At 39.6% G+C, this 16346-nt stretch overlaps 1 protein-coding gene across 1 annotated transcript; it reads left to right on the top strand.

The window, feature by feature from the left end:
* The first annotated feature begins 2429 nt into the window (after positions 1–2429).
* Positions 2430–14724, top strand: LOC135078548 (toll-like receptor 2). The gene is made up of 3 exons (XM_063973085.1): positions 2430–2594; positions 11039–11289; positions 12348–14724. Exons 2-3 carry the CDS (start codon positions 11053–11055, stop codon positions 14682–14684), a joined length of 2574 nt encoding a protein of 857 aa, XP_063829155.1. The 5' UTR covers positions 2430–2594; positions 11039–11052; the 3' UTR covers positions 14685–14724.
* Positions 14725–16346: the final 1622 nt, after the last annotated feature.

The following is a 16346-nucleotide window of genomic DNA, read 5'->3' as shown; positions in this document are numbered from 1 at the left end:
AATGTGAATAAATTGTACTGAGTATTCGGACTTTTATTTATAAGCCCCCCTCTGTCATCTATCCAGCCCGCAGTTCACTACCGTCTCCTTGATGCCTACGTCAGTCTAAAATCGGCCACACATTGAGACCCCACTGCTTAAAAAACTCGTTTTCACAGCCGATATAGCAAGAGTCCAGTTGACTATTACTAATAATGAGAAGGTGCAACTCGTCCTTGACACCAATATCTGACTAGGATCAGCAATCTCCTAAGATACGATTACGATCCCAGCTTTGAATACTTTGCCTGCCCCGTATACCATTTCCCTACCATGTAAAGGTCGCCAATCGCTACTCAACAAGTTAACATCAATGAAATAATTAAGTAGGTACGATATTTTGTTTTGAAGAGTGATAATAAGGCGATATTATGCAGCAGCAAATCTAAACTGAAAATAGAACCCGGGACCCGATCAAAATTGCGCCTCCATCATAATATCAGACTTAAAGCAGAAATAATTTACTAGTATCATAAATCTAAGCTCAGACGAAAGCCCAGCCTTCTCTCGAGCTAGATTGAGCAAAAAATGACTGAATACCGCGGGTGGCGCGACGGGTTGCGCTTCCTCGAACGCGGCGCCCGCGCCCCTGATGTCAACTGGCCTCCTTGGGCACCTTGCTCGAGGTATCTAGGAGCATATAATAAAGATATCTATTCTTTGTAAATCTACTACTAGATAGATAGCCATTATGGCTATATCTACTACTAGATACTCATCATATTCCTATGGTCATGAGATGTAATCTAGTGAGCCAAGACACAGGACCGACTTAAAATAGGCAATGCTCTACAATGATATGATGGTGAATGTAGGTATAACAATATTTTTTATCGTTGTCTAATATTATGAAATGTGTATGCAAGACTTTAGGCAAGACTGATCAAATAGTGAACAGACAAACGTGGTAGGTGAACCATGTGAACAAATTAACAACCATGGGCAAAAATGATTCGGCTCCATCCCCACCTGCATCAAAATATCTTCAATGCGATTCGACTGAAACTCGTGCCAATATACCATTCTGCGACTTATTAAAGCCTCAAGCCAACGAATTTATTCAGAAACGCTAACTATGATAAGATAATATTAAATCTTTAACTGATAAAGTGAGAACAACAATTAAACAACCTCATATCTCTGCAAACATGATATACATAAATGAACATGTGTTAGTAAGTAGACGCCATTGAATAAGGAAAAAACCCTTAAATTTTGAACTAAACCTTCCCTAAAATCTTCTAAATGTGAATCTATCATCAAAGCATGATAATATGATGACATTGCATTCATCTCAATTTAACTTACGCCCGTATTCACAAACGATATGTGCATAAGTGATGCAGCAAATCGAACGCACAGCGTTAAATAGAGCTCTGTGATTGGCTTGTGTGTCACACTGTACGTCCACGCGCACTGTGAGACCTCAGTAATGTTTGTGAATACGGGCGTTAGAGATCAAATTCAACATTATAATCAGCGAGACGCTGCCGCATTAATATTTACACTTGTAGTCAAAGGAAAATGAAAAAAATACTCATATGGATCAATGATCCTTGAGTTACGGAAATGAAGTTCAAAATGCAAAATCACGTTTCCTGAATATGGTCAAGTTCAAAGCAAGGTTCAACAAAGAATATAGATTAGGTGGTCATTGTACACGAGTAAATATGCTGACTAAATTCACACCTATGGACGTCATGCGCGGGCGCCGTGGGAGTGTAGGCTGAGGTGTGAATTTTGCACATAAGATCGCTTGTGTGATCTTAACTAGACGTATTAAGGTCTAGTTTGGTGTAAAATTTGGAGTTTTAATTCCAACAATACAACTAAGAATACAGCAATGAGAACACTAATAAAATCGCAAAAGTAATATCGTCTTGCTCAATCTTAGAGAATTTCAGTTCTATGATGACTATCAGTCTCCGGACCACGAGATCCACATGAGATCAACAAGCAATTGAGGTTTATAACTTAAAGCTAGGAGAGTTTTACATGTAAACTACATTATAGAGACAAAAATAATTAAGTATATGGATAACTTAGTTTTACCATAAAAAAGACATAAACGCGTTACAGGAATCAGAAGCAAATATACCAAAAAAAGCATACCCATCGATTTGAAAACCTCCTCCTTTTGTTGAAATCGGTTAAAAAATTATATCACAACTGAGCTACAACCGCTGAAAAGATTTTCCTCTACTCTTACGACATTCCTAAGCGTCAGGTGTACAGTGCATCTAAACTAGTTCCTTACAATTCCAGGATAACGGTTGACACCCGTCTGCATTCGAATTAGCACCCCAAATTAGGAGATTCGCCGCCTTATCACCGACCAATGAGTGGCTGAAGCTGTGCAAACATCTGGCGTACGACTCGCGCGAGATCAGTGCCTCTCGCGCGTTAGGAGGCGCCGAAACTTTCCGTGTTCTGTAACGTTCTGTGTCTGTGATGATGTAATTCGTGATGGACTGTGAGTGACGGTGTTAGATATGGCTATCGAATGCAGATTGGTGACCGCAAAGTTTTGTAATACTCAGGATTTTCTTTGAACAGTAAGTTTGTCGAATGGAATTCTATTGTGATCCATCTGTATTTGTATAATGCGACAAACAGGATACACGGCTTCATTTGTAAATAGCGAGAGAAAAAATAAACTTTTAAGAGGTTACTACCCGTTCGCGACAAGTTTGCCGGTCCGTGGAATGCGCGTCCCCTCCTCCAACCGCGATTAAACGCAAATAATTAGTGATTAATCGCAATTGAGTGTTTTATTTTACGCAAATAGGTACACAATTTTTATCAATATTAATAAATAAAAAATATTTCCAATTTAGTTTGCTAAAGTTATAGACGCATTCCTTCGAGTGACGTCATATCGCCAGCGGCAAACTTATCGCGAACGGATAGTAATTACATTAGGTGGAACTAGTTATTAGTCCTAAATAAAAAACTCATTAAAATTGATCCATAGGAGTTAGAGTAGGCGCACACCGTTGATTTTTCGTCGGTCGATAGTTTAGTCGGGCAGTTGATCAGTATGGGCATGTATGGGAGTGCGCACACTACGCCGATTCGATTTGACCGATTCTTCATACAAATTAAAATCGGGCACAACTATCGGCCAACTAAAAATCAACGGTGTGCGCCTACTCTTAGAGTTAGTTTGAGTTAATATGATACAGATATAAGTTGTAACTGAAAACACTCAGTAAGCCACTTAGCTTAAAGCTTAGAAAGCTAGTGGTCCAGGGAAAAAATTTTGTGCTTTCCAGTTTAGTTCGGACATGGAAGCTAGAATAAACTTGAAATTATTCAGCATGAAAAGTATTTCGTTTAATTTGTGATAATCTGTCACATCTCAAAAGAAAATGAAGTAGGTACATACCCATATTTCTCATAAGAAATGACGAGTTATGTATTATTGTTTGCATTAAAAAGATTACGGTGGTTCATCAACACGTTTTTATCTTCTAATCCTTGTGAAGATTTGATCAGCAATGTGAATGCAATACGTCGACTATAGCAATTCGCATGTTGTTAATGACATTAAAAAAACATTTAACATCAACTCCCCAGCGAGCAGCCGCCTGTTATGTCTGCGAATTGGGTAACCACGATTCTACGCTGAAAAAACGCTGAAACCCTTCTTAATACTAGAATCTGCAACTGCTGCCTAACTTTGACAAATAGCAATAAAAGCCTACTTCCGTGGACCAATCTAAGTTTAAGCTTGAAAAAGGAAAATGAAGCATTTCAGCTCTGCAGATCTTTGAAAATAAAGTCTGATTTTGGTTATCCATTAACGGCCTTCTAACTAAATAGGGTTTAACTCATTTTCAAAATATTTATTAAGTTAAATAGATATTTAGATAGGACTCAGGAAATAAGTATTGTAGCACCATAGAATGACTCTACATTGATATTACTACGTAGGCGTTATAGTTTGTCGGCGCTCTATACTCGGGTAGCAGGGTTCGTAGGTTTTTATAAAAAATAAAAGTTCATATAGACTGGTAAGACGGTAACTGTATTGTGTAAGCGCGAGGATGGGCCTTCAAGGCGTCCGACCGGTACCGAGGTTGCGTACTGACTGACTAAACTCAACATTGGTTTTTCTCTCGACGGTCGGCGGCCTTTTCAGGTAACAATCGTAAAACAAAGTGAAAATAACACGAAGATACAAACAAAACAATTAGCATGAAACACATGGCAAAGGTTGGTACAAACATAATACAAAGTAAACAACAAACAATAGAAAGACATTACAAAGGTTGATGTTGCTTGATACACAGACACCTGCAATAATTGCATAGATCAACAATGGACCACATGTTACATCGGCGAAACACTAAAAAGATTTGAGTTAAACATTCCGACAATAAAATCCTAAAATTGCAGGTGCGTGAGAAACTAAAATTACCATGCTCTAAAATTAACACGCTATAACTAACAAAGCATTTACATCTTAAGTTTGTACAAGAAGTATTACAATTAAGTATATTTTAATTAATTGGTATGAGGCGTAAGTGGGACGTAGTCGCCACAGTACCCCCCTACCAGTGATTTAGATCACGAGAACAAAAGAGAACGAAAACAACAATCGCGATAAGTAAGCTACAAGTGATCTAAATAACGAAATAACAAAATTACAAAAAAGAAGATATAATTACGTTTGATTATCACAAGCCTGCTTGGTAGTAGTCTGGAAAACGTACGCGTCTACCAGAACGGCGAGGGAAGTCCGGTTCGATAGAGATAGGCGGTAAAGCTACAGATGGAGAACCTGAATTAACATTGGAACCGGTAGATTGACCTCGGCCACTCTCTAAAGTTACCTCCAATGGTATACTGCTGTCAGGATGGTTGTTTGGATGGTGTTCTGCATCTCTCAGAATATAGGCAGGTTTCAGTCTTTCGATCGATACCGTGACTTCGCGTCCACGTATATCGAGTACGAACGTTTTGTTTGTCCTGCTTATTACCTTATATGGCCCTTCGTAGGGTTGTTGCAGAGGAGCTTTAACAGCGTCATTCCTTACAAATACATGACTGGACGACAGCAAATCTTTGAAACAGAAAGTACTCTTAATGCCATGGCGCGTGCCGTCGATTGGCTGTAACTTATTAAACTGCTGTCGTATATGGTTGACGTAATCGCTAGGCACTGGGTTGGGCGTAACACTCTTACATAAAAACTCACCTGGGAGGCGCAAGCTCTGTCCGTATAGAAGTTCAGCAGATGTAGCTTGTAAATCCTCCTTCCAGGATGCCCTAATGCCTAACAATACTGTTGGTAATACCCGCGTCCAACTCTCGTCGGCATGACATTTAATTGCGCTCTTAAGTTGCCGATGAAAGCGTTCTACCATGCCATTTGAGGACGGATGATAAGCAGTGGTGCGTAGGTGGTTCGAACCTAGTAGAGCGTTCAGATCTCTAAATAGGTGCGACTCAAACTGCCTGCCTTGGTCCGTTGTGATTCTGCTTGGAATGCCGAAACGTGCAATCCAATTCGAATAGAACGCGCGTGCTACTGTTTCTGCCTCTTGGTTGGGTATCGGTATCGCCTCAGGCCATCTTGAAAAGCGGTCGACGCACGTGAGGCAGTATCGATATCCCTCAGAGTAAGGCATAACGATAATGTCCAAATGAACGTGGTTAAACCGAGAAGATGGTGGTGCGAAAGTGCCAGGAAGGGTGATAACGTGTCGTGACACTTTAGAACGCTGGCAGCCCAAGCACGCTCTCGTCCATTTTTTGCAGTCAGAATTCATTGAGGGCCACACGAATCGTTGTGAAACGAGTTTCGTCGTTGCACGTGCCCCGGGGTGTGAATTCTGATGAAGTATGTTAAACGCTACCTTTCTGAAAGGCTCTGTAAGGTAGGGTCTGGCGCGTTGAGTTGATACATCGCAATAGACTGGTGTGTCGCTATCTGGCAGACTAAGAAGTCGTAATTGCAATGACGAGTTATTTGAATCTAACAACGACTTAAGATGAGTGTCATTTTCCTGTGACTTCGCAAGAGATTCCCAATCAAGGCCTTTACGAACGCTCTCTATACGCGAAAGTGCGTCGGCCGGCACGTTGTCTTCCCCACTCACATGACGTATGTCTGTTGAAAATTGACCGATTAAATCCAGGTATCTAAACTGCCTGGGTGAACATTGTTGCTCTTTTTTACTAAATGCATAGGTTATCGGCTTATGGTCAGTAAAAATTACAAACTGTCGTGCTTCAACATAATGCCTAAAATGTTTGACTGCAGCATAGATAGCGAATAGTTCGCGGTCGTACGCTGAGTACTTTTGTTCGGCCGTAGTAAGCTTTTTAGAAAAGAATGCGATAGGATGCCAATCGTTACCTACTTTTTGTTGCAGAGCTGACCCAATGCTATTGTTCGATGCGTCACAAAAGAGGGCTAACTCGGCTTCGTCCCGAGGATGGGCTAACAAAGCTGCCTGGGCTAGACTCTCCTTACAAACATCGAAATCTTTCCTCGCCTGGTCCGTCCACGCAATTGGAGTTTTACCTTTTATGTTACCATGCAGCAGCTCGTTAAGACTAGATTGGCTAGCGGCTGCTTTAGGTATGCACCTTCTATAAAAGTTTAGCATACCTAGGAACCGTCGTAGCTGCTTTGCTGTGGCCGGAAGTGGGTACGTCCGTATTGCTTCAACCTTTTCAGGGAGCGGACGAGTACCGTCGGCGGACACTAAATAACCTAGGAATTCGATCTCTGATTGGCCAAATACACATTTCTTAGGATTAATCACTACACCATATTTTCTTAACCTATTAAATACTGTCTCTAAGTGTTTTAAATGTTCATTTTCATCACTGGATGCAATTAAAATATCGTCTATGTAGCAGTAACAAAAGTCTAATTCACTTAACACTTCGTCCATAAACCGCTGAAACGTTTGAGCTGCGTTGCGCAAGCCGAACGTCATGAACTTGAACTCGAATAAACCGAACGGCGTTGTGATGGCAGTCTTTGGAATGTCTTCTTCAGCGATAGGGATTTGATTGAATGCACGCACTAGGTCTAATTTTGAGAACACTTTACTACCACTTAAACACTGTGCGAAGTCTTGAATGTGACGCACTGGATACTGATCGGGCACTGTTCTTGCATTCAAAGCTCGGTAGTCACCGCATGGACGATGTTTTTCTTCAGTCTCCTTTTCACTTCCGGGAATCGGTGATGAACTGGATTCTGGCGTGGAGGATGTGGTCGTCTTGGTTACCATAACTAAGGGCGCTGCCCACGGGCTTTTCGATGGACGAGCGATGCCAAGTTTTACCATCGAATCAAACTCTTTCTTGGCAGCTCTAAGACGATCGGGAGCGAGCCTTCGCGGTTTGAGTGCTACGGGAGGTCCTGGCGTCACCAGTATGTGGTGTTTCGTTCCGTGCTTTACCTCCTGCATGGCTCCGTCTGGTCGTGTTATCGCAACATACTTGGACAGTAGATCGAGGTAAGGTGATGTTCCACTTAAAGTTTTCACAGTGAGTTGCTCACACTCAGCCACATGTCCATTGACCGTAAGATGAGTGATCGCGTCTACCAACCTCTTATTTTTTGCATCTACCATCAGGTTGTAGTGAGCGAGGAAATCTACACCTATAATGGGTTTCTGTACATCCGCTACCACGAAAATCCATGGGAAGTCTCTTCGAAGCCCGAGGTTCAAGGTCAGTGCGATAGTACCATACGTGGTTATTGAAGTTCCATTGGCGGCGACTAATCCATAGGCAGAAGCTTTGCAAGCCGTAGGGACTAGTGCTTTAGGGTATACGCAAAGGTCGGCCCCTGTATCAATGAGGAACGTTACATTATTGGCCTTGTCGGTAACGAAGATGCGGCGTGTAGGTGTATGGGAAATTGCGTCACCCGCCGTTAATGACTCCCGCTGGCGTTTCCCTGCTGTGGTTTGTTGTAGGAACAAGGTCCAATGCACTTCTTCGCTCGTGAACCGTAACGATGATGGTCCCAACATAGCCAGTCTGTCAGTCTAGTTCTAGACCGTGAAGAGGTACACGAGCGTGAGTTTGAACGACCGCGTGGCCTGCTACTTCTCATGTCTACCTTGCTTACTTGCGCCTGTTGCAAATTCTTCATGAGAAGCGCCATGTTCTCCTCCAGCCGGCGTAATCGTTCGTCAGTTATGTGTGTGGAGATCGCCGCTGCTAGGGGCGATGGCCTCGTGCACCGTAGCCTGGCGTTTTCAGCTAATAAGTCGGCGATGTCGGCGAATGTGTCGAGTGGCGTATCCCTCTTGACGGGACTATTAGCCATTTTAACGACACGCTGATTACACTCACAAAAAAAACTGTCAGAAAGTCTATAAATTATCACTGCGCAAAATTATCACTGCGCGGCGCGAACCTGAACCCTGATAAAACCCTAAGCGCACAATAAAACACGTAAGATCACGTCGGGGTCACCACTGTCGGCGCTCTATACTCGGGTAGCAGGGTTCGTAGGTTTTTATAAAAAATAAAAGTTCATATAGACTGGTAAGACGGTAACTGTATTGTGTAAGCGCGAGGATGGGCCTTCAAGGCGTCCGACCGGTACCGAGGTTGCGTACTGACTGACTAAACTCAACATTGGTTTTTCTCTCGACGGTCGGCGGCCTTTTCAGGTAACAATCGTAAAACAAAGTGAAAATAACACGAAGATACAAACAAAACAATTAGCATGAAACACATGGCAAAGGTTGGTACAAACATAATACAAAGTAAACAACAAACAATAGAAAGACATTACAAAGGTTGATGTTGCTTGATACACAGACACCTGCAATAATTGCATAGATCAACAATGGACCACATGTTACATCGGCGAAACACTAAAAAGATTTGAGTTAAACATTCCGACAATAAAATCCTAAAATTGCAGGTGCGTGAGAAACTAAAATTACCATGCTCTAAAATTAACACGCTATAACTAACAAAGCATTTACATCTTAAGTTTGTACAAGAAGTATTACAATTAAGTATATTTTAATTAATTGGTATGAGGCGTAAGTGGGACGTAGTCGCCACAAGTTTATGATGATGACAAACAAAAAAATGTGGTTTTTCAGACTCGTTTGTTTATGATTTATTTAGCATGACAAAATCGCATGCTCACTTGCTATGAATATGATAGAAAACATTTGCTGTACCTACTTTGGAATATAATTTGAAAGTTGGATGATATTACCTTTAGGAGCGGTTTTGGGTTTCCATAGTTCATCATATAAGTAATGTAGTTGTAACATGTGCTTTAATAAAAATATCGAATAAAGCTGTCTGTACTGTGAAAACTCCGAGGAAAATACATAGACAACAGTTAAGAAGAATAACAGAGTTAACCGTTAATTAAACTTTACTTAATTGTTTGTTAATTAAGGTATGCAAATCTGCTTCATTATGACTTTTAGTAAACTTATTTTTCAACTTGCACCAAAACAAATATAACGCGTTTTTATTAACATTAGATTAATATACATGTAACGTAAGTGCCAATGTATGATGTTCGTCCTTCTAAATATAAATGACTTCACGTCTAGATTTTACTTTAGCTCAGAGAATAAAAATAGTCGATACTTTGAATGAGCATTTGGTCAATCTCTTCATATGTTATTTAAGTTTACATTATGAATGCAGTGTGACTTTATTCCATGTCCGCTGTTAATAGGTTGGCTAAATATCGAGAGGTGTTAGCAAACAGTTCTCTCGCGATTTGAGAAAATACGACAACGGATATAGCTCTATTCTATGCTCTACCTACGCTGTATTCGCGGTGTTTTCATAGATATATTAACATAACCTTCCTTATTATTAAATCATCAGCAAGCATCATTATCAAGTCGCGGGAGGTGCCTGGATGCACAAGCTGGATGCGAGCGGCGCAGAACCGGTCTTTGTGGAAATCCTTGGGGAGGCCTTTGTCCAGCAGTGGACGTCTTTCGGCTGAAACGAACGAACGAACGAATCATTCAATCCAAAAATATTTTTTTATGAACCGTTAAGGCACAAACGGTAGAAGTCAATAGGCGTTACTCGTATGTGCAATGTGCATACATAATATGTACAGGTTCCCATTGACGCAAGATTCATCCACGTTAATGAAATACAAATACATTTAACGTGTCTTTACGAGTAGATAGTGGTCACAACAAGTACCTACTTAACCAACAGTTAATTTGTCTAATACTACTTTATTAGTTTCTCCTGCACACACTGGTATGTTAGAGTTTGTGAAGCAACAAACCCTTAAAAGACAACGAAGCCTTAAATAACACTTTAAAAAATAGGTATATTGAAGCAGCCAGCATCCGGGCATCCGTTTTGCTCAAAACTATACAATATACGGGGTGAAATTGAAATCGTTGGCATCCTTTTAAGACTCTACTCTCCCTGTCTGTAGATATCAGTAACAATTCATTTCTTTCATATAAATAATCTTAATGGGTATTTACCATCTTTCACATTATCATACTACGCCATTTACTACGCAATCATTCCTATCACTTACGCATTTCTTCTCGTCGATCCTCGTAGAAGTTACATTCTACTCGATTCGTATCTTACAAAAACATAACCCTCCTTCTGGCGCAGTCGGGTTATAAGCGAAGCCAAGTCAGAGGCCAAAGCTTAAATAACGCTGCAAGCAGGTGACAAACGTTATGTTAGGCGCCCATGTTTAAATGTTAATGTTAGGCGTGTCTTGAGATGAACATTACCTCCTTTCTGTGTGCCATGTGAGAACCTCGTCTTTGATTACACAAAATAGGGTGAAGTTTTTACAACGTCCCGGTTGAAATTATCATAAGATCGTCTGATTTCTGGTGGCGCCAAAATCTACTACAAACGTTGTCTAAATCGTTCCCAGATATAAAATTCAGTTGTCTATTCATTAATATTAGTTGCTTATTTTAAGACAATAGCAATTGATGTGCTTCCCAGCTCATATTTTCTAAAACACAATCTTTAATTCCAGTCACCCACATCAGCATGCTGCTCATCGGCTACCTCTGGCTCCTTCTCTGCTACGCACAGAACGCGCGGAGCAACCTGCTGGAAGACTACGAGGGTATCTCCCGGCACTTCTTACTGCCTGAGACGAGGGTCGGCGAGCCTTTGCCAGTGGAGCTGGGGGTAGACAGATACTCCGGGTGCATCTGCCGAGCTAGCCGGGACAGGCAGCTGGTCGTTTGCTTTGGGAACTATGAGTGCAGGAGATTTCCTCAGGTTAGGAAAACTTTACATGGTAAAACAAAGTCGCTCCCGCTTTCTGTGCGCTTCTTCAAACTTCTCAACCAATTTTAATGTAGTTTTCAGCAATAGTGATTCAAGAGGAAGGTTCATGTATACCTAAGACATATCACCCAAGCGAAGCCGAGGCGGGACGCTAGTTATCAATCAAATTTTTAAATTCACTTACGCATATCCGCTACATGAGTATCATTGTTTTAATAAGGCTGTAGATAAAGTAACAAATATAACTTTCTTGATAATATTATTTATTGAACGCAGTACAGTTATAATAATACTTATAACAATGTCACAGAATACGAATATCAAAACTTACTGCATTTTAAATAATTACTTGCTAAGGGCTATGACTTTCAACGTCTTCCCAATTTATGCCCTGTTTCTTATACCTACCAATCTAAGTGATAAAAGATGAAAATTTGCAAGTACCTACGTGTAATGTGTATAGTAACTAACAGCATTAATCCTCGGGCTAATTTGCAAAGGTGATTAACCAAATTCTAATTTTAACCGAACTCTTGTTAATGCGAATGTGGAGTATTTTAATTATCCACGACGTAACACGTTATCTCTAGAATTGTTATCGTAAGAATTACAATAGCGACGTAAACAAACAGATCTTATCAGGCTAAATACACTTGCGTGTTATACCTAGTATGGACCCCGTCTGCGTCTAGAGATCAGGATGTTACAACATATAGTCATGCTGATTGAACTCTCTTTTCTTTTGGAAATTAGGATTAAAACCTCAAGTTGGATCCCTTTCTTCATTACATTTTGTCTAACGACTAAACTGAATGTTCGTCTAAATTACGTGCCAAATATTAACACGAATATAACCAAACCTAGAGAAAGAAGTATTGATTTGGTTCAATGGAAAATAATGATGCGTTTCTAAATTACTAATACCTACTGATTGCCAGGATATGTCTTAGGATTATTAGAATGAATTATGTGTTAAAATCATAGTCAGGATTTTCGTGACATCGAAGTTCTCCGAGCTTCATTCCTAATTGTATTTTATCATGTTTCAGGTAAAATTGCGAAGTGAAATCTTACGAGTGAGAACAACAGTGATGCTCAAAATATTGAGAGGACAACTTAATAATCTTCAGTACTTAAAAATACTAGAAATAGAGGCGAATCACAAATTGCAATACCTTGAGCCAGGAATTTTCGAGAATTTGAAGAATCTTGAACACCTGTCAATATCCTACAACACTCAACTTTGCTCTATCAACGAGCGACTCTTCGAAGGACTTACCAACCTACGGAACTTAACGTTGGTCAACAATGGATTCCACAACATTTTGGCGCTGACACCAGCATTCAGACCCAGTATCCTGCCCTCACTTCGATGGCTTGATGTATCAGAAAATCCTTTAGAAGTAATTCCTGAAAACGCTTTTTATCCAATGAGTGGAACTTTATTAAGGAAACTCGATGTTAATTTATGTAGACTGGATGAGATTCATCCAAATAGCTTCAACATTTTGAAGAATTTGAAAGAATTGCACTTAGGAGACAATGATTTGAACGCAACCCTAATTGGAGACTTTTTGATTAGAATGATAGAAGTTGGCATTAATTTAACCAATTTAGATTTATCAGGGATGGGTTTTCGTAAACAACCACCCAGAGAACTGATGAAAATAATTGCCAAGAGCACAGTAAAGAGCTTAGTGCTATCTCAAAATCAATTTGAAATAATACACGATGATACTTTTCCTAAGATGGTTAATATAGAACTTTTGGATTTAAGGAAAGTGTTGTGTATTTCGATTGGAGGAAACGCTTTTAATCCTACTAAGTTCCCGAATCTTAAAGTTTTACTGTTAGGTGGTAACAATCTACCAGGCATTCATAGTAAACATTTATCAGACCAGCTTCTGCTGTTAGATATATCTTCAAATAAAGGTAATCCTGCAAATCCAGTGTATTACGAAATAGACAGAGATACATTTTTACAATGCAAAGAACTGAGAATATTAAATTTATCTTTCAATCGGATCAAATCTATATTTGACTATACTTTCACCGGTCTAGTTAATCTGAGAATGTTAAGCTTAGAAAACGGTACGATATATCACATAGGAGATGGCACCTTTAAAAGTATGAAAAAATTAGAAGTCCTCAACTTGGCTAACAACCCTTTAACGGCTAACGAAAACTTGACAAGCTCTCAATACGAAGGGCTAAATGAGTTAAAAATCCTAAACATGCAAAATTGTGGCATAAGACATTTTTATGAAGACGACAATATTTTCGAAACGATGCCAAATTTAACACATTTGATACTAAAAAACAATCTCCTGTATTTTATTACAGCTGAAACCTTAAAGCCGTTGAAGTTGTTGACAGTTTTAGATCTCAGTGAAAACCTTCTAGTATCCTGGTGGAGGCCTTTATTCTTAGAGGCGGGAGTAAAGCCCCTGAAATTGTATTTTACTAACAATAAAATCTCTCATTTTTCAATAAGTATGATTCAAGATCTTAGCTATTTATTAGAGACTAGAAACAATGAAACTGTAGAAATAGATTTTATGGATAATGTATTTTTATGTGATTGTAGTGCAATGTACAAAACTTATTTATGGCTTCAGGCCAACGGAACCACTAGTCTTAAGAATTTCTTTGACCACTCCAAATTCCAATGCAGCAGTCCAGACCTTTGGGAAGACCGGAGAGTGGCCGAGTACCTGTCGTCTATCAGAAACTTGCGGTGCCTCGTCTACCACCAAATCTCCAATTTAATGGTTCTGGTCTGGACTGCTCCATCTTTGGTTTCAATTATGTTAGTTGCGATTGTAATTATAATTTTGTATAAGTATCGAATTTATATCAGGTACTGGATTTTTTTGGCAAAACTTGCTCTAGGTAGAAATTTAATTAAAAAATCCTTAACAGCCTCTCAAAGTATTCCTAGAGGGTATAAATTCGACGCTTTTGTATCATATTGTAATGAAGATAGAGAATTCGTTTCCGAGATGTTGGTACAGCTAGAGTCACACCCGTCTAATCTAAAGCTATGTGTTTATGAGAGGGATTTCGAAATAGGTTCCTTTATCTCAGAATCAGTGTTAACTTGTATTAACGAAAGTAAATATGTAATACTAATAATTAGTAATAACTTCGCAAAATCGCAGTGGTGTCGATGGGAAACGCAGCTCGCCGAGTACCACAGGTTGTTTTTAGAAGACGGGACTGCATACGATCCTTTAGTGTTAGTGAAGATTGGAAATATTGAGAGTAAATATTTAACTACAACTTTGAAATACTTGTTGAAAACAAAGGTGTACCATTCATGGGACGAAAATAATACAGAAGACTTTTGGAAGAAGTTGCGAAATGTTTTGGCAAGACAGATATGATTGTGTTGAAGTATAACTTAAGGCTAAATAAATTATTTGTAAAGAACTGTGTTTCTTTAGACTCACTTTAATTAACAACGACGACACGACGTTAAGACAATCGTAAACCGGCGATTGGTACTCCAGCCGCCCACAGCGTTTAATATGTATGCTAATTAAATAGCCATTATAAGGAAAGTTGCAATTTGAAAGCTTGTTTACAATGCCTCTTCCTTGAGAAAGTTAAATATTGAAAAAACGAAAGTGCATCCAAGATTATTTGTTCATCAGGCAGTATCCATTCAAGTTTCACCAAGACTTTCTACTCGATCTGCGCACCAAAAGGAAAACGTTACTTACCCGCACTTAATAAGTGGGCCACTGGTCATATACAAGTTCATTTTCACGCAAGTGTCCGATGTCTAGCTGGCGAGACGCAAATTTACATTTATGAGACTGTGATGACAAATACTAAGCCAGTTTGAGAATATCAAATTATGATGTTGTCTGGTGAAAATATATAGGCAGGAGGTATACAATTTACCACAAATAAAAGTATAGAAACCCTTGCACCTGTTAGATGATACTAGAGTTTTAAAATTTATTTCAAGAATGTTATTTGCGAAAAGAAATAATAGTAATCCCACTCTAACGATATCAATGCAAAAATCTAATGGTAAACATTAATTGCACATAATTTGCAACACTTTAGAAAAAGAGCATTCAATGCATACACCTACGAAAAGAATTAAAATTTACAAAGAACACAGTTATGATGACACTGTTAGAGATAAAAGTAATGATACCTAATTGCTATACTCAATTTCAATTCCTAACTAAAATGCAAATTGAACAGCTTAAAGGCAATTTCCCCTGCCTTCAACAATCAGAGTGTGTCGTGGCCGGGCGCTGCACCGCAGTACTTCACATGCTGACACTAATTGTGTGCATTTAATTAATATAATTAGCGCTCGCCTTTCGATTTTCAAGTGGCAGGTCAATTTGCAGTGGGCGCCATTGTTTTGGCGCGAGAGAAAACGCCATCTTCATTCAAGATATCGTCGCGGGATAACGGTGCGACGCACGCGCATCGGCTCCATCCCTTTCACGCTCATTCGACATCCACACTTGCGAAAAAGAGAGAGCTGCAGACAGCGGCTGGCAAACGATTACTCGACTGACCTACTCAGTCGCTCACACTCTTTCTTGCTAGCAAGCGGAACCTAATTTTTATACCGTGTGAATTTGCAATGTAACGCGATGCGTTCGAGTAGGTATAATAGCGTGAAATAACTCAAACTATTATGATAGATGACTCTGAGGTGAATGATTTAGAGCACAAAGCAGGTGATGCGAATGTAATTGCTGCTGCGAGTAAGCTGGAAGTGGATACTAATCATTTGACGTACATAACGTTGCAGGCAAATAAATGAGTAGGTATTAATAACACAATGTATAGTTTCCTCTTCCAACCATGTAATGAACGAAACCCTTCACTATAATCTCTCAAAGTTCGTCACAAATACAGCACCCAAAGCAGAAAATCTCCAAAATCCTGATCACTCCCAAATTAGAGGTCCTTCTTAAAACACACCTTCGGATCAGCAAACATTAGCTGAATGTAGGACACAATCGAAGTCGCGACTAGTGGACTAGCGACTAAGGAAGGACATCGAGTTCTTC

Source organism: Ostrinia nubilalis, chromosome 15, assembly GCF_963855985.1.
Source record: "Ostrinia nubilalis chromosome 15, ilOstNubi1.1, whole genome shotgun sequence".
Lineage (NCBI taxonomy): Eukaryota > Metazoa > Arthropoda > Insecta > Lepidoptera > Crambidae > Ostrinia > Ostrinia nubilalis.
The sequence above is the reverse complement of the archived record's forward strand: the minus strand, read 5'-3'. Positions and strand labels throughout refer to the sequence as shown.